This window comes from Oenanthe melanoleuca, chromosome 13 (assembly GCF_029582105.1).
Source record: "Oenanthe melanoleuca isolate GR-GAL-2019-014 chromosome 13, OMel1.0, whole genome shotgun sequence".
In the NCBI taxonomy this organism is placed as follows: domain Eukaryota; kingdom Metazoa; phylum Chordata; class Aves; order Passeriformes; family Muscicapidae; genus Oenanthe; species Oenanthe melanoleuca.
In genome coordinates, this window is record NC_079347.1 from 11,880,792 (window position 1) to 11,902,593 (window position 21,802).

At 41.0% G+C, this 21,802-nt stretch overlaps 1 protein-coding gene across 5 annotated transcripts in view; it reads left to right on the forward strand.

Moving 5' to 3' along the window:
- The window catches only part of LOC130258603 (core histone macro-H2A.1), a 39,618-nt gene extending 29,368 nt beyond the window's left edge, over positions 1 to 10,250 (forward strand). For 4 of the 5 annotated variants that reach the window (XM_056502134.1, XM_056502135.1, XM_056502131.1 and 1 more), the window contains exons 7-9: positions 2,284 to 2,373; positions 5,384 to 5,558; positions 9,529 to 10,250. In XM_056502134.1, coding sequence (XP_056358109.1) covers positions 2,284 to 2,373; positions 5,384 to 5,558; positions 9,529 to 9,694 — 431 coding nt within the window. In that variant the 3' untranslated portion in view covers positions 9,695 to 10,250. Of the gene's footprint in view, positions 1 to 2,283; positions 2,374 to 5,383; positions 5,559 to 9,528 lie in introns of those variants that run through there. The other variant, XM_056502136.1, reaches the window with a different exon arrangement.
- The last annotated feature ends 11,552 nt before the right edge of the window (positions 10,251 to 21,802 follow it).

Below are 21,802 nucleotides of genomic sequence, written 5' to 3' on the forward strand. Positions count from 1 at the left end.
GTGGAAAATGGTAAAATACAGTCTTGTCCTTTGCCAGATTAAGCTAATTTACAACATAGATGTCAAGTATGATTTTAATATAAACTCTCACTATTAATCAGAAGAAGAGCATAATTGAGGAGTAAATGGAGAATATTTCACTCATTCATACCAAATATTACTTTTTCTCTTCTTTGTACCAGATCTGCAAGAAGAGAGCTCAATGGAATAAACTGACGTGGTTGTTCATTGCTTTTAATTATAAATTAATTCCCAGTAGAAGGGAAAAAGCTGATCCTTCTGGATTGAATTAAACCAAACTAGGCTAAATTCCATTAAATGTACAACAGCTTTGCAATGGCAAAGAAATGACCTACTTAATAGAACTTTGCTGTTCCTAGGTTCTGCACAAGGCTTAATTATGTTTCCCCTTGAAACAAGAGAAATTAAGGATTGTGAATGTCATGGGTTTTAGGACTGATCAGAATTCATGGACTCATGGGGAATATAACTGGCATATATATATAAATATAAATAGGAATGATATGGAAATTATATACAACAAGAATATAACCAGAATGCTGGAATGGAAGACTGTGTCATTCCCTCGCCATCTCTTCTCAGTCAGAGTGATTTTATAAGATCCTGGAGTCAGTCACATCTGCTGGATGGGCTCAGCAAAGGGCACAGGGTGTTGTTCTTTATTCACTGCCTTTGAAGGGCAGAGTGCTTCCAAGCATCTCAGTGCTGCTCTGGATCTCCTTCCCCAGCACTCTCCTAACACACCTCGTTGCCACAAATAAAGTCATTACTGTCTTTTCTAAGAGATTTGTAAGGTGATCCTCCCACTCAGTTGCACTAGGATAAGGAAGTTAAAGTTTCAGAAAATTCTTAGGAGTTTGGCTGAAGTATTTATATTTAAAAGCTTAAATGAGCACAAACAGCAAATTACACTCTGACCTACGCAGTCTGACCTTGCAATCCCTGTTATGAACTGGTTATGAAAAAAGCCAAAGAAAAGGCATAGCTTTTGTAATTGTCCTCAGCTTTTGTACCCCAAAAGCAATAAACTCCCACTAACAAAATAGACTCAGGGTCACAAATCCAGTTTTTGAATGGAAAACAAATGCATTGTTTTTAACTTTTCCGTTCAGAAGAAATTTAGCAAAACAAAACAAAAGCAGTCTTCTTAATTCCTAGAGCTATAACCCGATTTAGTAACTTGAGTCTTGGAGGAGGAACTCTGCTTCCTGGAGCATATAGTATGTGCACTTCCATCAGAAATTGCATTTTTTTTCTTTCTTCATCAGTGGAAGTAAGGGGTGTCACCAAATAAATGTCTAGATCTTCAGAGATCCTAGTTCTGGATTTTTGGAAATCAGTTTTCAAGCAATCTTTCAAATCAGAGCCTTTATGATATCACTGCTTTTTACTCATCTACCTTTATAATTAATATGCACCATGCAAAATTATGTGGGATGCCTATGTAGTTAGGAAAATGCTTTCTTGGGCTGTTTTTTCTTTTGTTAATATTTAAAACTAGAGCTGCAAAATAAGATCTAAACCATTTAGTGATGGACTGCCTTTGTAAACAGCATACCTTTTGGTTGCCCTGACACATTGCACAGCTCTTCTCCTCTCAGAATGACTTTGCCAGTTCCTTAGTTGTAGTTAGAGAAGTTCATTGGAGGAATGTGTTCCTTAGAGATTCTCCTTATTTCTGAGGCTCTTCCTCTTGGTTAAAGGTGGCTCAACAAGCTGGGCAGTTACCAAGTAAAGCAGCCCGCTGCACTCACGAGACTGTTTCATTCCTGGGGCCACCTGTTGGGGTCAGGGACCAAGATCAGGTGAGTTTCAAATTCTTATTGTGGCAAATGGCTCTTTAAAACAATTTGTAAGAGAAGAGGGGAAATGAATCCTAGGGGAAGGAATTATGAACCTTCAACCACTGTTGAGCTAGCACATTCTTCTGGAACATTTCACACTAAAAGATGCTCATGAGAAGGAAGGAGATAGGGATGTCATGTCAGGTGTTTTTTGACAGTAAAGTCAAGTCTGAAAATCTTAGCAAGGGATGCCAGTGTGAGGTTTTTGGGTTGTTAGAGTTGTCTTCTTGTTCTTTCTGTCGTTGTTGTTGTTGTTTTTAATGACTAGCTAATTCTCAAGTCCCAAAAGGTTTAGATCTTACTTTGCAGTCCCCAAAAAATATTTGGGCAGAAAACTCTGTAGAGTGATGTAACAAAATTAATGATGAGTGACATGTCTGCTGAGATCAGAGGAGTAAACCAACAATTCTCTGTTCAGGGAGCACTTTGGAAAAGAAAGGCGGCAAGGAGTTTGTGGAAGCCGTCATTGAGCTGCGCAAAAAGAACGGCCCGTTGGACATCGCCGGAGGTGAGGCTGCGCTGCGGGACCCCGAGCCACAGCTCACACAGCCCAGCTCCTCCTGCAGAGCACTGGGGCTTGCTGTCTGCAGGCAGCTCCCCAGGGCTGTGTGTTTGTATTCTCCACAGTTAAACTGCACACATTGCATCTTAAGTAACCTTTACCAAAGCACCTGGGAAATGGGCAGTGCTGTAGTGTTACAGTAAAGCCAGGCTGTTCTCAGGTACGTGCATGCACACTCCGTGTTGATCATTAAGGACACAGTTCAGAAAAGCAATTAATGAGATGCTTATTTTTGAGTCCAGCTCTGTTAAACATCTGCTTTGCTGAAATGCTGCTGACTTTCACTGAACTTAAGCATGTGCTTAAAGTTCAGCATCTGCTTGGGTACTTGGTTTAATCAGTGCCAAAATCATCACTATAAAAGCTTACGACTTTCTGATGCCTAGTTATCAAAATTTATGTAATATCAGAGAAAGATCTACTATGTGAGTAATAAAGTTTGATAATGGCAATATATTATTTTAGACCATCTGTGAAATTGCTGATCCATGTTGTTCATATAGAAGGCTGATTCTGCCATCTGTGTTTATGCTATAAAAATAAATACAGTGTGCACAGTTTTGTAAACGAATCCTAACTACAGCCGAAGGGGAGATGTAAGAATTCAGCTCTGACAGGAAAAATTACAACTGTTTACTTCTAGAGCTTAATACTTTGGGGGTTTCTCCCTTGCTTTTTAAAAATTTTAATAAGTTTTTCTTGGAATTTTTGTTCTGCAAAAATATGCAGAATCAATGACTCAATTTTTTCTTTTTACTAACTTCTGTACAAGATTTCTTACCAGCCTAGACCAAACTGCTCCAAGTAGGTGGCAAATTGAAAAGAAAAGTTTCTTTTTCTCAGCTGTTAGTGCATCCCTCAGATCTGGGGATTGCTTGGCAGTTTTACTCTAGGGCAGCTCTGTACTACATTGGGATAAACTGGCTGTTAGGGACTTGTTGGAGGACTCTAGAGCAGAACTAATACATGCATTTTTCAATCCTACATATTCCCAGTTTTCAGATTTCTCAATTCTTCCCCTTAATCTACCCATCATCAGAATGCTTACCTGAAATGTGACTAGCACAGAATAAGTCCACAGTTGGCTTTCTCTTTCTTACTTCCCATTTCAGTGCATTTGCATTTGAAGCAAGGGACAGCTGCTCTTGGTAATGAACTGTTGTCCTCATCAGAATCCTAATGAGTTAATTAGTGACTATCCTGAAAAACACTCCCTGAGAAATATTAAAGTTGATCATGTGTATCAATACAGTATTTTATTCTTTCAGGATGAGGATGATATTCACATTTCACATCTGAGTAGAGAGATGTCAGCTGCTTTTAATAGATTTTTCTTGGATTTATGATGTATTCTGAATCTGCCAACATTTTAGTTGCACATTATGACAAATTAACATTGCCTAACACTGAGGCTATTCAACATGTTGGGACTCTGCAAACCCATAAGAACATAAATGCATGTGCTTCCATTGTCCTTCAAAATGTTCTGGTTAACCCCTGGTCAGGATCCATATGACAAAGTCTATTTTCTCTTTCCTGCAGCAGCCACGAGATGGTATCCATATGTGATGATCTTGTGCAAAGAGTTACTTTTACTGTACTTAAATAACAAAATGCCTCATGAACATTCCAGAATGGAATAGAGGATTTCAGACCTCTAAGTACCTTTGCAAAACTGTTTTTTTAATTTTTTTAAAAAACTTACTGGTATTTTATTATGGTTTTGTGAAGACATAAGCTGCCATTTTATACCTACACTTTTGTGGGGTATTTTAGGGGCTGACTCACTGTATGGTCTTGTGAGATTTCAGATAGATGTTTTTCTTCCCTCACCTTGTGATTAGGGTGGTTTGCTTCCCCCACCTTTCTTTTTTTTTAAGGAACTGAAGTTAAAATTTTTTATTTGCAACCACAGCCCAGTGAGTTGGGAAATAACAGAGATCCTCTTACCCTGGTTTCTGGCAGGCAGAGCACAGTCTGTTGCTGCTCTGTGATGGGAAGTGGTGAATCCAAAACGTGCTCTCCTGCAGAAAAGGAGGCCTCTCATCTGGAGAATCCCTGCCTGTCAGCAATTTGTAGGCAGGGTCTGCTATATCTTCTTAGTCCTCACATATCCATGGTAATATTATATTATGGTGATAAGATATGATTAGCATGGTAAAAATTCTTCATTTCTTTGTACATACAAAGTGTGTACACAAACAGTGTGAATCAAGCACTGCAAATCTGTAAATGCATCCTCTCCACCCCTCTATCAAGAATGTGATGAAAGGGAGAAACTAAGCCCAGCATTGTTCAAGTGATCTTGGATGACCCATACACAGAAAAGCTAAAATAAGGCCAGGCCCAAAGTCTTGAAATCACACAAAATGTCTTCATTATAGTTATTAAGAGACAAAGCTGGAAAGAAAGCCAGAATTTTAATTCACCTCTTTTCCATCCTTCCTTTGGGGTTTGCAGAGCTCTAGTAGCTCTGAACTGCTCCAGTTTGGGCTGGGCTATGATCAGAAGCCAGCTGAACACACTGTACATTTAGCAGGAGAAGCTGAAGGTCACTGGAGTCGTAACTCCTTGTCCCTGTCCAGCATCCTGGTATTTACTGATCTCTGCTGTAAACCCAACCAAAGCAAGATCATCCCTTGTCTGGGTTTGGGTTCTAACAGATACTGCCCTTCTCCTTACCCAGTCCTCAGTATAAATGTGCTTCCTTTGATGTCAGCCATGAATTCTTGCTCTCTCTTAAATAAGCTCGATCCTAGCTATGATTTATAAATTATCACAGCAAAATGCAGCTGGAAATGGAAAACACAAAGTCTCTAATCGTGTTATATTTGTAATCTAAAACATTCTCGGGCTAAAGGAATGCCTGTTGATTGTGTGCTATTTTAATCACGTGTACACTCCTTTAATCCTAAAGAGAGGAAAGTAATTATGTTTCATTTTCAATTCTTCCTAGCTGTTGTCAGTGCTGGCCATGGGCTGCCTGCAAAATTTGTGATCCACTGTAACAGCCCGGGCTGGGGCTCAGACAAATGCGAGGAGCTGCTGGAAAAGACGGTGAAGAACTGCTTGGCTCTGGCTGATGAAAAGAAGCTGAAATCAATCGCCTTTCCTTCCATTGGCAGCGGCAGGTAAGGCTGTCAGGGAACCTGATGCCAAATAGGTCACATTCTCCAAGTGCCATCTGGTGTTCCAGTCCCTTCCCATCTACAAAACACATTGCTACAATGCTGCCTTTTTTTCTTCTTTGTTTAAATCAGCTCCCTAAAGAAGAGTTTCTTCTAGGTTTGTTCAGGTAGTGCATGGAGCCTGCAGTGTTTTCCTGAGTATTAGTTTAGTGTTGGCAGATCTCAGTGATCCCTGCAAATCTTAAAGCATGCAAATGTGATTAAGAGCATAAAATGAACTTGCAAGATAATATTAAAATACTTCATTCAGACTATCAATTCATTCATATAAACTGGAAATGTGGAAAGGAACATGAAGAAAAAGGGTCTCTTTTGTGCCTGATTTTAGTGGGTAATGAAACTTACCTGTGAAACTTACCTGTCTTGCAATGGCCAGAAGACATGGCTTAGTGTTTGTTTAAGCAGCAAACCAAAAGTGCTTTGATTCTCAGGATTTGCAGAGTCACTTCAAGCTTTCATCCAAAATCCATAAGCTGAATTCCATGCAGTTTACATCATGGGACTATTTGATTAAAAAAAAAAAGAAAGACCTTAAAAACCCTTGCCAAGGTCTTTGAAAGCTTCAGTCTAAAGTTCAGGTCTTTGGCTCTATACAGTGTGCTCAGTGCCTTTGAAAGTTGGATCGTGTTCTTAAGAGTCTCAGTCCAGACTGACTGCACCTTTAGTCTGAGGCTCCTGGACTGGGGTGCAGAGGGAAGTTGGGAACACCTGGCCCTCATTGATGGCTCAGTAGGAAAACCAAGGGCCAAATCTAGGCTGAATTACAGTTGTGTCTCTTAACCCTGAACAACTGACCCTCTTGAGTTTGCCATGAAAGAGGTTGGCTGGTGTACAACAAGAATATTCTTCCCATTGTGCTGTGTTGCAACACTAGATTAATTCTTGCATATTCTGTGGCCTAAGGCAGAAAACAGTATTTGAGGTTTTGTGTGAATGACAATAAATAAAAGTTTCATTAGGATGCTAAATTTAAGCAACTTGCATCATACAAATCTCCAGCTAAGGTTAATTTGCATAGGTGTCATTTTAAAGAGATAACTTGAGAAAACTTTGCATAACAATAGAGAAATAGAACAGAGGGTTCATAGTAATCCATTGGATTAGCTGTCAGGGTCACAGGCTGGTCAGTACAAAGAGAAGCTCTGAATCACTCTCAGAGGAACTCTATTCCCCAATGGATATGGAGAGTGTAGAATGACTGTGGAATTGATTATGTAAAAGTGGGACTATGTAGAATATCTTCCACACAGCCCTGTCTTTTCTGGATACCTCCCAGCAAAGAACCATTCCCAGCCCTTACTCTGAAGTAGGTGATTGGTACTGGAAGATGATGAAGCCTTGAACAATCCTCAGGATTCACATTCTGTTCTGAAATCTGGTTACTGACAGGCAGGATCTGGGGCAGGTTCTCCACTCAGCATATACGTGTCATTCTTACTTGAGCCAGTTGAAGTGGTACTTTTAAAAGATGGAGAGGAATCAAAAGGCCTTTAGTAATATATGAGGTTATGTATTTTTCCCTTTTTATTTCCTTAATTAGAGATACTTGATCATAAGTTAATTTTGGATAGAACATAATATATTCTGACAATAGTCTCTACTTGTTTTTATGAAGTCAAAATCATTAAAAAAAGAAAAAAAGTAAAGCTTTAAAAGATAACAAATGCCAAAGACACCACATGTATGCAGCTGTTCTAGTACAGGCATCTGTCAAGCAGACATCACCCAATAAACCCACATAAACAGTTTCATTCTCTTTTATAGTTGAGGAATGGGATTACATGAGGGCAGTTCAAATAAATCACAAGGGGAATTAAAATAGCATACTTGTAGCATTCATTGGGCCAGATGCTCAGCTACAGCCAACTTATGGAAAGCACAACTTGGGTGCTGTTCAGAGGTAGCCTGGAGTTCAGTCTGGTAGGGCCAGCAGGAGAAAAGGGAAAGGAGAGTTAGAGATTGAATATGAAATCATCCTCTGAGAAGGGATTTCATTCTGAGGCTCTGACTTTGATCTGAATTGACACTGGTTTGGTTAAAGTCCCAAAATGCCTTTTCACAAGAATTTAACTCAGACCTATAGATCAATGCTTGAGACTTCTTTTTCTTGCAGCCCATACCTGACCATCAGGCCAGCACCTTCCTGCTGATTTTGCTGCTCCCTTTTGTTTCTTTTGGGAGAGGTGTCCTGAGCAATGGATTGTTTCCAGCTTGCCTGGCACTGTGCCTTTCTTTCACCAGGCCACTCTTCTTTCATGTGCCCTGCCAAAGCACTTGGAAGTTGTGTGACTTCAGAGGCCCCTGAGAACACTTCAGAAACAGTGTGTCTGCATTTTGGTGCTGCCCTGCATGACAGTTCAGGAGCAGAATTCCTGGAAGATCTCTTCGCTGTATGCCAGGATGCACATTCATAAGTAACCTGCTCAGGTGTGGAGGCTGCTGACTTCTAAGCAGCTCCTGTGTCAAAACTGCTCCCAGTTGATTAACTTCTCAAAAAACTGATTACCCCTGAGCAGCTCGTTTGGCTTTAGAATAGAATGAGCTTTGCACACAATGCTTTTTCCTTTTTTTTTTTCTTCAATAGAAGAAAAAAATCAGTCATTTTCAGAAAAGAACAAACAGTGTAAGCTATTTCATACCACCATTTCACCATTTTTGAAATACCACAAACACTATCTTCAAGACACCATGTCTAATATCACATTACATGTAGGACTGACACAGAATTGCTAAGAAAGTTTTTTGGTAAGGCAATATGCAGCAAGTGGGCCATGACACAGGCAGTTGCCCTTCACATTTGGTGTGTTTAGCACAAAATAAGAGGGAGATTACAACAGCATTTTACTACCAGTCTGGTGCTTCAGTGAGAAAGTGCTGAGAAATGCTCACCTGTGATATCCAGAGGTGGATTTAGCCCAGCTTCTTTGAACTGCTCAGGAAATGCTGAGAAACTCATCCAGCTGTGTATTTGTAGTATTACTAGTGCACACTTTACAACGGGGAGTATTAACTGGCAGGTATCTGTAACTGCATGTCAGGGAACCAGGTGATGTTCAACAGGCTCTTTTTCAGCTTCTTTTTGGGTGCTGCTCATAAGAGACTGGTCATGTCCCATCACCTCAGACTGACTATGGAGTGCACGTCACTGAGGCTGGGGGAGGGCTCAGAACTGGGCAGGGTAAAACCACTGGGTGAGTAGCAGTACTTCAGTGGTAACACAGCAACAGAGTTCAGGCCACATTCCAAGCAGTAACCAGGTGTAATTCCAGGAGTTTGCCATGACCTATAAAATTCAGGTCATAAAATTCAAGTCATAGCTTTGTTCAGACCATTCTACTTGTGTTTGACTTGTTTTAAGATTAGATGAATCCTTCAGACAAGGATTCCTAGATTAAACTGTGAAGTTTATAAGAAAGGTTGTCAGGTTAGGTCCTGTACAATCCTGTGCTTAGTTACCATTAGTAGTGGTAAGACCATATTGTACTTCGGGTCTTTTCATGTTTCATAGTCTGTATCAAGTTCTCTGTCCCTTTTTACTTTTCTTTAACAGTTGCTTTGCTTCCAGGACAGGTTTAATTTTGCAGCTCCAACACATACACTGCTTTCCAGAACACAGGCTGTTGGTTTGCTTACCTGTTAAATGAGAGTAATTGACCCATCAGGTATCATGAGGTTCAACCTGTCAGTGGGTGTAGACTGTATTTATATTTTCTTCTGTTTGAGCATTTTAAGTCTTGCCTAAATCAGCAAGTTTGTAGCTTCTAATTCAGATTGTAAACACTGGCTTTTCAGCTTTATTTACCATGAAGTGTTGGAGAAAAGCCGGAACCTTCCCAGGGAGGTTAAACCATCAAAAGTTGGTTCAGCAAGTCTTGATTTTCTTCCTTTTTTTTTTCTCTCTCTCTCCTTCTAGAAATGGCTTCCCAAAGCAAACAGCTGCTCAGCTGATCCTGAAAGCCATCTCCAGCTATTTTGTGTCAACAATGTCCTCCTCAATCAAGACGGTGTACTTCGTGCTCTTCGACAGTGAGAGTATAGGGATATACGTGCAGGAAATGGCCAAACTAGATGCCAACTAAGCCTAGAAAGCTACAGTACCATCCCCCTCTTCCCCCCATCAGCATCCCCAAATCCTTAACTCATTGTGAGGCAGAGCATCCCTTATTTTAAATTTCGCTCATCTAGGGAAATAAAGGTGAGGGTTTTGTTGTTTTGGAATTCTTTGTTTGTTTTGTTTTTCCTCTCTAAACTGTTTTATGTTGGCACTGATAGTTGGCATTAGTGCTCTTAATGCACTGTTTTACCACGCATTGTCTGAGGTTTGTGTAATCTAGAAGATTTTATAGTTTTATTTTAATGAAGTATGAATTGAAGCAGGAAGCTGTTAGGAGTATGTAGTCTTTTACTTGTGAAAGAAACAGGCCAACCCTATTTTGTAACTGTGTTGTGGTGCTTTATCAATACATCAAGTGGCGTTCCTTTCATTTTTTAAAAGAACAGATGCTATAAACCTAATTTGTGTTTGTTTATTGTCTTAATGATTCTGGAAAAAAAAATACAAAAACCCTGTTGTCCTTAATTATATTTACAATTTTGAAACTGTGTGAATTGATTTAGTAAAATGTTTGAACTGTTGCTCTTGGTATACTTGGATTGATTTTTCCTTTAAGCCTTTATTTTTAAATACTGAAAAGTTATCTGTGAGAGGGATGAGAGCAGTTCAGAATCAGTGACCTGGAAGCTTGTTTGGATATGCTGGACATCTTCCCTGTGCTGGCTGCATGTGAGTGTGCTCAGTGGCACTCACAGCTGGGATTCTTCCAGTGTTCACACGTTCCAGTTGTTGCTTCAGATCCTCCTATTCAGAATGTGCCCGAATTAGGTGTATTCAATTTGGGAGATTGAAGCCTTTTAGATCCAGCAAGGCCTCTAAGATTTTTTTAACTCTTTCCAGTCATTTAATACTGGCCTGTTTGAAGCCACTTTGTATTTTTTCCATATTGTTTGTATTGGTGGCCCTATCCTTTGCACAGCTGAAATCCATACCAACATAGACCTTTATGGAAGTCCCTTAAGTTTGTACTTTGAGAAAAAGAAGTTACACTGTTAAAAGCTATGGATGTGGATGCTGCTCTGAGACAGGCAGATCTTCCTTTGAAGTTTTTAGTTTTTTCTAGGTAGGAGGCATACGTTTTCCATCTTTGTTGAAAACTTCATTTGGTGATGAAAGAGTATTTCACATCCAGTCTGGATTGGCCCAGAGCAACAAGCAGACCAAATCTGGCGTTTCAGTAAGTTGAGGAATACCAAATACTGAAAATGTGTAGCTTGAACTCCTACAAAAGCTTGGGGTGTTTTGTGTAGAAGTCTAAATACTTGTAGCCTTCAAGTATAGAGGAGAAGTGGACTCAATAACATAAGGCAAAGTTCCAAATATAAAATAAAAGTTGTTGTAAATATATACCCAAAGTTAAAAGTAACAAAGGGTAAATTATTTTTGTTCCTCAAATGCATAAAGTGTTTGACCAGAATATGAGTTCAAACTTTAAAAATTTATAATTGCCAAAATGCATTTTGTGCATTCCTTGGACAGCAGCTTAAGGGACAATAAATGAAATAAGGTGCAGTACTTTGGGCATTTAATTGTGAAGCATCTGCTACTGCAGTTGGATTGATCCTTGGAGTTCAGCTGAACTTGCACTTTCTCCAAGTTTCACTAGATGTCACTAAAGGAATTGAAAAATACCAAAAAACTCATATGAGCAGCTAACTTGGAGTGAAATGGGCCTTTTCAGCACAGGAGGGGATTTTTAACACAGGAGACCATGCATCACACTGAGCATTCAGATAACTGAATTCAGAATCCTGATCTGTTTGCAGTGTAGAATTTACCATACTGTACTAAATCTCACTATTTTAAATTCTGAAAGCTTTAATGTCAACAGAAGTATTCATCCAGAGATATTTTCTAGGTAGTTGAAAGTACAACCTCCAGTGTCATTTCTTAGATCTCTCTGACAGTGCACCAGGTTGGGAGGGCCAACTTTTGTCTTTCAACTAGAAAATCCTAAAGCAAACAGAATTGTAATTAAAATCACATGAACTTGCCTCTTCTGGTCTCATCTCAGCTCCTTTTTTAGCTGTGGGCTCATGGTGCTTTGTAAGGAAAAAACAAAACCAAAATCATTTCCAGTGTTGGAGCTGGTCTCATGTGGGGGCATTGCCATATTCTCTTTCCATGCAAACACCAGAGCATCCTCTTCTTCCTCCTCCAATAGCCCAGAGCCATCCATGTTCACCCACATCTTCCACAGCCCAAGGACTGCTGCTCCAAGGTTCCAAAATCCAGCAGACTCTGTCAGGAGAGCCAGAGATCCCAGAGCAAGCTTGACCTCAGGCAGCCAGAGTAGATTGTGGCATCTATTCAAGAACCTAAAAAGTAACATATCAGGTTACATTCATAACAAGGAAAACAAGAGGAGAAATTCCTGCTAATATGTTCACTGAGGCCAGGACATTACTTCAGCAATCTCTGTGGTATTTTGCCTGTTGGAGCTGAACATGCAAGTGTCACTTGACAAAAAGTCACACTTTGGGAATACCACACATGGAAAATTGTCAGTGAGGTACCTTTACAGCTTCTCTTACTGGTAAGTTCTTTCTTGTTTTTACCTGAACACACCGGTTAAATTAGACCTTCTCTAACTTTTTCAATACTTTTAAAGTAAAAATGTTAAAAGCATTTTGTGGCCAATAGCATTTGTAATTCACATCAGTAGAAGTCAGGTGGCTGAGCAAGAATGACCCTGACAGAAGGTACAGACACATGGCAGAGACTTTGCCTGTCCTGATCTCTGTTGCATCCTGGAGATCCCACTGCTCTCTATTTTAAGGCAACTAAACAAAGAATAGGTGGGACTGCACTGCTTCCATGTGCTTGACTCAGATTACAGGTCTGGCATCACATTTTATCATCAGCATTTAAACTTAACAGCATAGTTAAGAACAAATAATTGTTGTAATTTTTAAATGAATTATTAATCTAAAAAAAATTAATTTTAGATTAATAACTCAAGCACTCTTAACCATAATATTGGAGAAGCAGAGTGTGCAGCAGGGTAACAAAGCCACCATGGGACAACATCAGGACATTTCCAGAGATTTGTCACTAAAAATGCTTCCATGTACAAGATATTATCACAATTGGGAAATGCAATTCATTGGGAGCAGTACCAACATAATCATAAGGATAATATGGAAATACAAAAAGATAGGTGTTAATAGCTAGATAGGAGTGTGTAATCCTTCAGCACCAAATGTACTAAGAGTCACTGAAGTGACTGTAGTTTTGTAAAAATATGAGGAAGACTGAACTGGAGTCATTAGGTTGAGCAAAGCACTTTTAGAAATGTTGTTTTTCGGTAAGAAGGTGAATCAGGAACCTTCCTATTTGTATAAATTCTCCAAAAACCAGAGTAGAATCAGAGTCCTAGGATGGTTTGGGTCAGAGGGACCTTAAACATCATCTTTTTCCAGCTCCCTGCCTTGGGCAGGGACACTTTGCACTAGACCAGGTTGCTCAGAGCCCAGCCCAACCTGGCCTTAAGTGCCTACAGAGAATTTCAGAAAAAGCACTCCAAAAGGGAAAATACTAGCACAGACAAGACATCAGAACAATTCTCAGACTGAAGCAACCAGAGAGGCAAAAGTTTACAGAAAAATAAGGCTCCAGGTTTCCAGCATTTATTAGCACCAAGTTTTTGTGAGCTCCCTTCCCCTTGATCCCAGCTAAAATTGGGGTTTCTAGCCTGAGAAACAGCATTGACAGGAGCTGCAGGTGCTGGCTACTCGAAGATGAGGTCTGTAGCCTGTGTTAACCAGTCACATACTCTGCTCTGTGCTGGTTTTACAGAGGACAGTAATACCTCAAGTTGTAACAGCAACTCGGAGGGAGCAACATAATTGATAGGCCTGAAGAGTGCAGGTAAGTAGGAGGATTGTGTTTATATCCCTGGCATGAAACCCAAAGGGAACCAGGCTATTGCACACTGGCTAAAGTGCTTGAAAATTGCCACCGATTCCTTTTTGTGTCAAGTTCTTCAGAGATTTAGTTCACTCCTCTATAGAATCCCACTTAATGCCTCCACAATTCATGTTTAACCATTATCACAAGCAACCTGCTCATAAATGCTACATCCTTGTTAGATTCCACGACCAGGAATCAAGGGCAGATGATACAGCTGTTTCCTAATACAAAGGAAGGAGCGACGACGTTTGACAGCGCAGCCCATAAAATCCCAACTCTTCCCCACTTTTTCACCAGCCTGGTTAAGGGAAGAAATTTGATATTTTTGTACCTTGAAATGACTAACCTTCTTAGGCTTAGGAGAATAAATTAAAGTTGAGCCAAAGTATGCCTCAGCTGCAGCAATGGGCAGATTGATTTGCTTTCCATCTGGGAGATTAAATTCCACTGCCAAAAAATGGCACCAGCATAATTAGCTGTCAGTCAAGTTGCAGAGAGACAGACTATGTGGGATAATTGAAAGCCCTGCAGCTTCTCATTACATACTACAGTAGCCCTATTTGCAAATTTCCACCTTGAGGAAGTTCTCCCAACATGGTCAGGATTGTACTCATTCCTCCTGGCATATTCCTGTGAAGTGAAACAGGAGTGTTGTGCAGGGATGGATTAATTTTAAGTAACTCACTTAACCTAAGTTGGTTATAATATATTTGTCAACAGCCCCTGACAGCTCCACTAGACTTTAATTGCAAACAAATCCAAACAGCTAGAAGGAAATGGTACATCTTTCACTCTGGTTATGCCCAGGAGACACTTTTACAGGCATAAAAATCACCTCCCTCCCTTTGCCTTTCTTCTTTCTCCGTGCACTGTCCCTCTCACAGGAATCTTCCTATTCAGCAAATTGTAATTCATAATGAACCCATCAGTATGCAATATTACAAACATGTACCTTTCATAAAATAATGAACTCTCTATTTTCCTCCCCTGTTTCCTGAGGCTCAAGCATGCTTCAGCGATCGCTGAGTGTATACAGGAAAGTGTAGAATCATAGAGAATCACAGAATGGTTTGGGTTGGAAGGGACCTGGAAGACCACCTGGTTCCAGCCCCTGCCATGGGCAGGGACACCTTTCACCTTGTTCAGAGCCCCATCCTGCCTGGCCTTGAGAAACAAGTAGCTCTGATGATCCATCTTACTGAAGTCTTACAGTGATGATCAACCTTACTGGAGGGTGTGGGGTGATCTTGGTGATGAGGCAGGGAGCAAAAAGGGTTCTAAGAGTAAAATATGTTACAGCTTTCATCCTAAAAGTATAGGGACTATGTAATCCAGTTTTTTTCATCTGACTATAATGGGATTCAGCACTGCTTGCCCTCTCCTTTTAGGGTGAGATGCAACTTCTGTCCCTCTTCCTCAATAAACTGAGGAGAAATGGGTCCATCACACTCGGCAAGCTCCCAGCTGTAAACAAGGCTCAGTTGCCACCAGTTCCTGCTGAGTACCCCGGCCACCCTTCCCTCCCCGGGAGGACGCAGCCGTGCCCCGCCCCACTGCCATTTGCACCAATGTCCCGAGATGGGAGGAGGGGAGGTTTCGAGGGCTTCATCTGCTTTTTTTTTTTTTTTTTTTTTTGGCGGCTGCAAAGTTCTCCGACTCAGAAAAGTTACGGGTTCCCACAGAAGAGGGAGCCAGTGTCACACCTCCCACGTGGCTGTGAAACCTCCGAGCTAATAAAGCCCGACTAATACACTAATAGCCCTTCTTAAACCAGAGCTTTCATTATAAATGTAATTTATGTTCACCTTTAAGAGCACCACAAACCTGAGCCCTCTCACAGGCACAGATTTGCCTCTTGCCTCCCTGCAGCACTTCCTCAACACTGGGAGCCAAACTGGGAACAGAGCAGGTGGTTCAAAAAATGAGTAAAGCCAAAGTAATGAGTTTGCTGCTGTGATGTGGGAGAAGACAGAGCAAGACAGAAACTGCAGAAAACTGTGTGAAACTATTCCTGATTATTCAGGCTCCATCAGAAATATAAACACGCCGATCTACTCCTGTGTCTAGAGAGAGCAAGTCAGGATTTAGCACAGAGACAGGTCTCACACTGGCTTATCCTCATGTATGTTAGGAATGGGAAAATTGCTCCTCTTGTCTGTGCACAATGCCCCTTTATGATTTATTAGACAGTCCTCTTTTTTTGCCTCAATTGCTCACTTCAAAAGAGGGTGGAAATGGGACATTCCTAGTCCTAATACTAAATGCATGTAGTCAATAAAAAAGAAAAAACACTGAAAAATGTTTAAAGGGAGGGTGCTTAAGTTATTGCAGCCCTTGGGAGCATTAATGTATGTGCCAACAAGTTACTGTATGTGGCTTTAATATGCTTATTTATTCTGCTGTGCAATAAAACTCTCTCTTAAATAGTGCCAAAACCTGTTTGCCATGGCAACCCCTCATCACACATGTGTTCCAGTAGTACTTACAAGCACCTTCTTAAAGAGAAATACACAGCAGGATGAATGTCTTGTGACCTTCAGGGCATTTTACAAAGTTTTAAGCACCCAAGTAAATATTACTTTGGACTGAAATATTTATTCCAGGTATTTTTTTTTCTTTTTGAGCAACATTAAGCAGTGAAGCAAAGCTTGTTCCTTGCTCATTTCTCTTCAAGTGGAGCTCTTATGACTTGGACAAAGCACAGAGCCTGGTTTTTACCTGGCAGGGCTCAGGTGTTGCCAGTTGGCGGGGGAAGCATGGTAGGGATCGGCTGATCTTCTATAGTTTCAAGTGCACTGCAGCTGTTCCTGGTGTAATTAGTCATCCTTTGTACTGTCACAAGAAAATAGATGTTTTCCCTCCTCCCATCCACACAAATGTTTGCTCAGTGTAGACACTGGCCTGGAATCCAAGCATGCACATGGCTGTAACAAAGCCACTAACGCTGGTGTTACACTTCCAGTCCTGCAAGTGCCCAGGAAAGGGGTCAATCCTGCTTTCTTTTACCACTGTTTATTTTACTGCTGTGCCTTAACAAAACTGGCAAGACCAGCTCATTTTCCACATCACTGGGTGATACATCCATGGACCACTGCAGGAAACTGTGTGGAGCAGGTCTGGGTTATCCTGCCAAGCCATCCTCCCACGGCAGGATGCTGCAGTGTGGGAATCCCTGTAGGAAACCAGGTTCCCTGGGGACTGCCTTGCTTGCTGATTGACAGTGGCCTTTTTTTATCATGATTGGCTGTTTGTCCTGTTGGGCACAAGCAGGACCAGTGGAGGGAGCAGGTTCTGCCCAGGGAGTGGGGCTGCCCCAGGAAGGCTTAGCTGCCAGGAGCTGCTCTATCCGCCTTTCCCTCCTCCCCTCCTTCTCTTTCTGGGGTTCCCACTCCTTTCCTTCCCTTTTCATTTCAAAGGACATTATGTAATATTTCCCAAACCCATCACAACACTGACCATGATGATGAAGCACCTATATTCCCGAGGTCTGGAGAGGACAGGGCTGGCTTAGCCAGCTCAGGTGGCTGGTGGGGCCTCCTGAGAAGCCACTCCCCAACAGCTACAGGGACCCTGCACAGCAGCACGTCCTGAAAAGCCCCCACAGCCCCCAAGGAGGATTCCCAGTGCCCTCCATCCTGAAGGTGATACTGCCCAGGTGTGAGTTCATGCTTGGGGCATCTCTGAGGGCAGGTTCACTCCACTGAATTCTGCTAATAAGATTGCTAGGGGGAAAAATGAGATATTTTAGTCCTCTGACATCATATAGAACCACAGACTCTTTTAGATTTGAAAAAATATATAATATGATCAAGTCTAACCATTAACCTAACACTGCTAAGCCCACCACTTAACATCATGACATTTTGCAAAATGAAGTTCAGTTTAATCTTTACAGAAAGAAATTCATGAACATTTTCAGCCTCTCCTGGGCCATTCCCCTTCCTCAGAACTGATGAGCCTTGCCCACTCCATTGCCCACCTAAATTCTTTGTCCCAGACTGTGGCAGGAAAGGGCTGGTCCCAGTAAGGCACAGGAATATTACCAGATATGGATATACAGACGTTCCTTCTTGTAGCCAGCTCCAGAGAAATGCTCCCTCCAGCACCCAGGAAAGAAGTCATAGAAAGCACCAGAAAACAGTTGTTTTAAAAATAAATAGATGCATATAAAGCAAGAAAAGAAAACAGTGTATTCTTAATGCTCCATTATTAACGGTGCTCAGGAAGGGATTTTCTGCTTTGCTGGAGCATGTAACAGGCTTAAGTAAGAAACCCTATCAGAATAAAACTTTGTAATTATGCAGATAAAATTTTGTTCTTGTAATGTCAACACAAACACTCACACGCTCCATTGCTTACACATTTCTGTAAATAGCAGGGATGTCTCTCAGGTTGCACTTCCATGAAGACCACAAGCGTGTCACCCTGACAAACCACAAATCATTTAAGACTCCAGACATTTAATAGTGTTGTCCTGTTGGTTTTAGTGAGGCTTTCAGCTACTGGCTCCTGGCAGGATTCCTGAAGCAGTTGTGCCAGGCAGAAAGCTGATTTCCCATCCCTGTGTTATTATTTAACCATTTCAGCACCAACTCAGGTGCATCCTTTAATGGTAGGTGAAGCCTGTAGAGAACCAACCATCCTGAGGGCTGCTTTGAAATGCCTCATTTTTACTCTTTATCTCCCAAAACAACAACACCATGCCTAGAAATAAATAAGTCATAGAATGGTTTGGGCTGGAAAGGACCTTAAAGAAATCCCATTGCACAGCCTGCCACGGGCAGGGACACCTTCCACTATCCCAGGCTGCTCCAAGCCCCATCCAACCTGGCCTTGGACACTTCCAGGGATGGGGCAGCCACAGCCAGGGCCTCAGCAGCCTCATGCTGAAGAAATACCCTCTTTTTCCTTCTTATTTTCTCAGTGACTAATGCAGAATATAAACACAGCAGTCGCACGCCTGCAGCTGTGACAGGACATAACTCAAAAATTCCAAATGTACAGAAATAAAGTCTAGCAGCTCTATACAGTAAGTGATTCCTCCTGGTAAACTGTGACCCACTTCTATGCTATCACAGCAAATATGTGTTTTACTGCTCTGGCAGTGGGACTGATCCCTTCCACAGTAAGCATTTAAACAGATACATGCTTTGCTGGAGAACTGTTTTTGGATCAACTTCATGAGAATTCAAATTTGTGCTGAAATGTCTAGTTATGAGCACTTCTGTCATGTCTTACAGCTTCCTAAATCCCAACTGGAAAATATCTTTATATTATACTGGTGTCATCAGTTTAAACAAACATATAAAGTTCCATTTATTGAGCTGCAATTTTGCAGTGCATTTGCAAAATTCAGAAAATATGTTAATGTGTGATTCCTCTAAAAGGCAGGCACAGAAAGCACACACTGATGTACTTGTGCATGTGTTTATAATTATTTTTGTACATTACTGTGTCCAAACAGCTGTTAGAAAAAATTCCAGGCTAGTGTGGATATGTTTAGTTTTACCCCAGTGTCCATAAATGCATAAGAAATTTCTGCTGCCTAGAGACTTCTGAAAGTCTTGCTCTGGCTGGAATCAAATATCAGGAATGATACCTATTACTGCATTCCCCTTGCCTATCCCATTATAACTTGAAGGCATCACAATATTTGGTGTCATTACATAGTGCTGGAGGCATGAGAACTCTCCAGGCTGATTAGCATCTTAGAATTTCTCACACAAGCACCTAATCCATTGGAAAGGACTGTTGGGTCTCAGCTGATCATTTGTCTCATTGAAACACTATGACTCCGTTTTAAGAGCCTTTTTTATAGACTCGTATAAAGGAGAAAGTGAACTTTTTAACATGTTTGCACTTCACTAAGTCAATACACATAAAAAGAAGTACAACTGGGGTTCCTACATGGATATAAAGCCCAGAAGTGCTAAGCTGGTAAAGAGATACAGCTACTAGCTAGGCAAGAGATTAACTTTATTTATTTCCTTTTCTTCAATTTGCTAACTTGTTCCTAGAGATATGAGGGACATCCCATCCAGGAATGTGACAGCAGGATGAGTCAGATCCCAGATTCTCCAGACAGATGTTTTAACCAGTACATTCATATGTAATTTTTTCCCCTTTAATAATTTTTTTAAATAGTCCATGTTACTCTGTGTGTTGTTTTGCTGTTGCTTTTCTGTCCTTGGAATGCCAAATGCAAAAGCAGAGCAGGATCCCAGAGCACTGTCATTCCTGTCTCTACAGAACCTTACATACAGCTCAACATACATAATCTCTGTCCCAACAAGCTTTTCTGGGAGCACTTTGTCCAGTTACCTGGCAGGAGGGTCATGGAGCAGCAGTGAGGATTAAGGGTGTTTCTCCTACATTAAAGTCTGGTGTGTTTGTCCACCCTGCTGCCTAACTATCTAACAACAGTTTATAAAGCATAGTGGAGTGTTTGACCATCCCAATTTACTGAGAGCATCTCCTTCTCCCCAGCATCCCTGGTTGTTGTCCAGATCATTCTCACACCAATACAAAGATCTGAGTCATACAACAAAGAAGAAAACCAAGTTCTCTGTAGTGGTAGTGTTGGAGGCACTTGCTCCCTTCTCTGATGCCTGTGAGATGCCAAGAGAAAGACTTAAAGGAAGAAAGACAAAGAATCTCAGCCACCACAAGATGCAGCAAACAAGAGACAAGGTTTTTAAACAGAAACCATCAGTACCAATATAGTTGTGTACTGTGATTTGCCCAAGTGAATTTTTATTAAGCCCTTTAAAAGCTTCCAAATCTGAAACTTTAAAAGCTTTTTTCTGCTTAAAATTAAATTTAAAGTGGCAAGTTTTATTAAAAACTAATGTTAAAGCAAGAACATAGCCAATAGAATCACTGAGATGAACGATGTCATCAAGAATCATTTAAACATCTGCATCTTTAATAGTCATCCAAAATCTGCCAGAAGGAAGACAATCAATCAGGACCTCTCAGCCAGACAGCTGAAACAGCACCAGCCAGCCTTTCCCATAGATAACTGCCCCCTCATAGTCTAACTTCCAAAATGTTCACATCTCTGACAAAGTTTAAAGAAAAGTGTTTGATCCAAGGTTAATGACATCGATGTAGCACCATTGATTGCTCAGTTTGCAAGAACTTGAGTGGAACTCAGGAAAACATGAAAAGAAGAAAGTATGAAAAAATAAGAAAAGAAACTAAGCAGAGATTCAGAAAGTCCAGGTATATTCAGAAAAGAACCCTCACATCAGCAACACAATCAAAGTGAAAGTTGCAAGTTGTCTTGGATGGTGTTTCAGTAAAAGCTTTTCCAGGTTGTGGGTGGGTTTTTTGTTTTTTGGTTTTTTTTTTTTCTTGAAAAGCACACACATTAGCACAAACACTCTGATGGGTGGTAAAAGCCACAAAATTCCCAGCCATTGCCAGGCATCATCTTTTCCTAAAAATACTGTTCTATGCTGTTATTTGACCATAAAGTTGAGAACATTTAAACCAGAGTGAACCACAGGCTAGAGACAATGCTTATTAGAAACAGCCTCAAATTATATGTATAGCTGGGATACTGTGGTCTTGAAGTTATATAACAATAATTCTACATGGAAGAGAATCCTCCTGGAAACAAGGGCAGAAATTTATGCTGCCCACTCCTTTCTGGCACTACATTGATAAATACCCTGGCAATTCATGGCTTATTACCATGAAATAAAAGTTTAAGGGAGGAGATCTGTCAGGGCAAGCACACCTGTAGCTGCTGGATCAAGATAAAGACATATAACAGAGAAAAAGTGTTCATAGCTAAGTTTAAAACCTGAGGGAACCCAACTCCTTCCCAGCTCCACAGGTTTAATGCAAGTAACTTATCATAACAGCCATAACTGTAAAAAGGGCAAAACTGCTGCTTAAAATAACCCAGAGAATTAGGTATTCATACTTGGATAAATCTGGAGATTCATGATGGCAGCATTTCCATTTATAAAATAGGGATGTAAACCAGCTGGGACCCAGCAAACCCACTGCTGTGCTCTGCCAACAGAGACGAGATTTCCGGTCCCAGGCAGTTTGCTGTGGAGGATTAGGATGAGCAGGGCTGGGCCCAGGAGCTGGATGACAGGCATAGTGAGAGTAACCCTGACACAGCCCCCTGAGCATGTTCAAACAC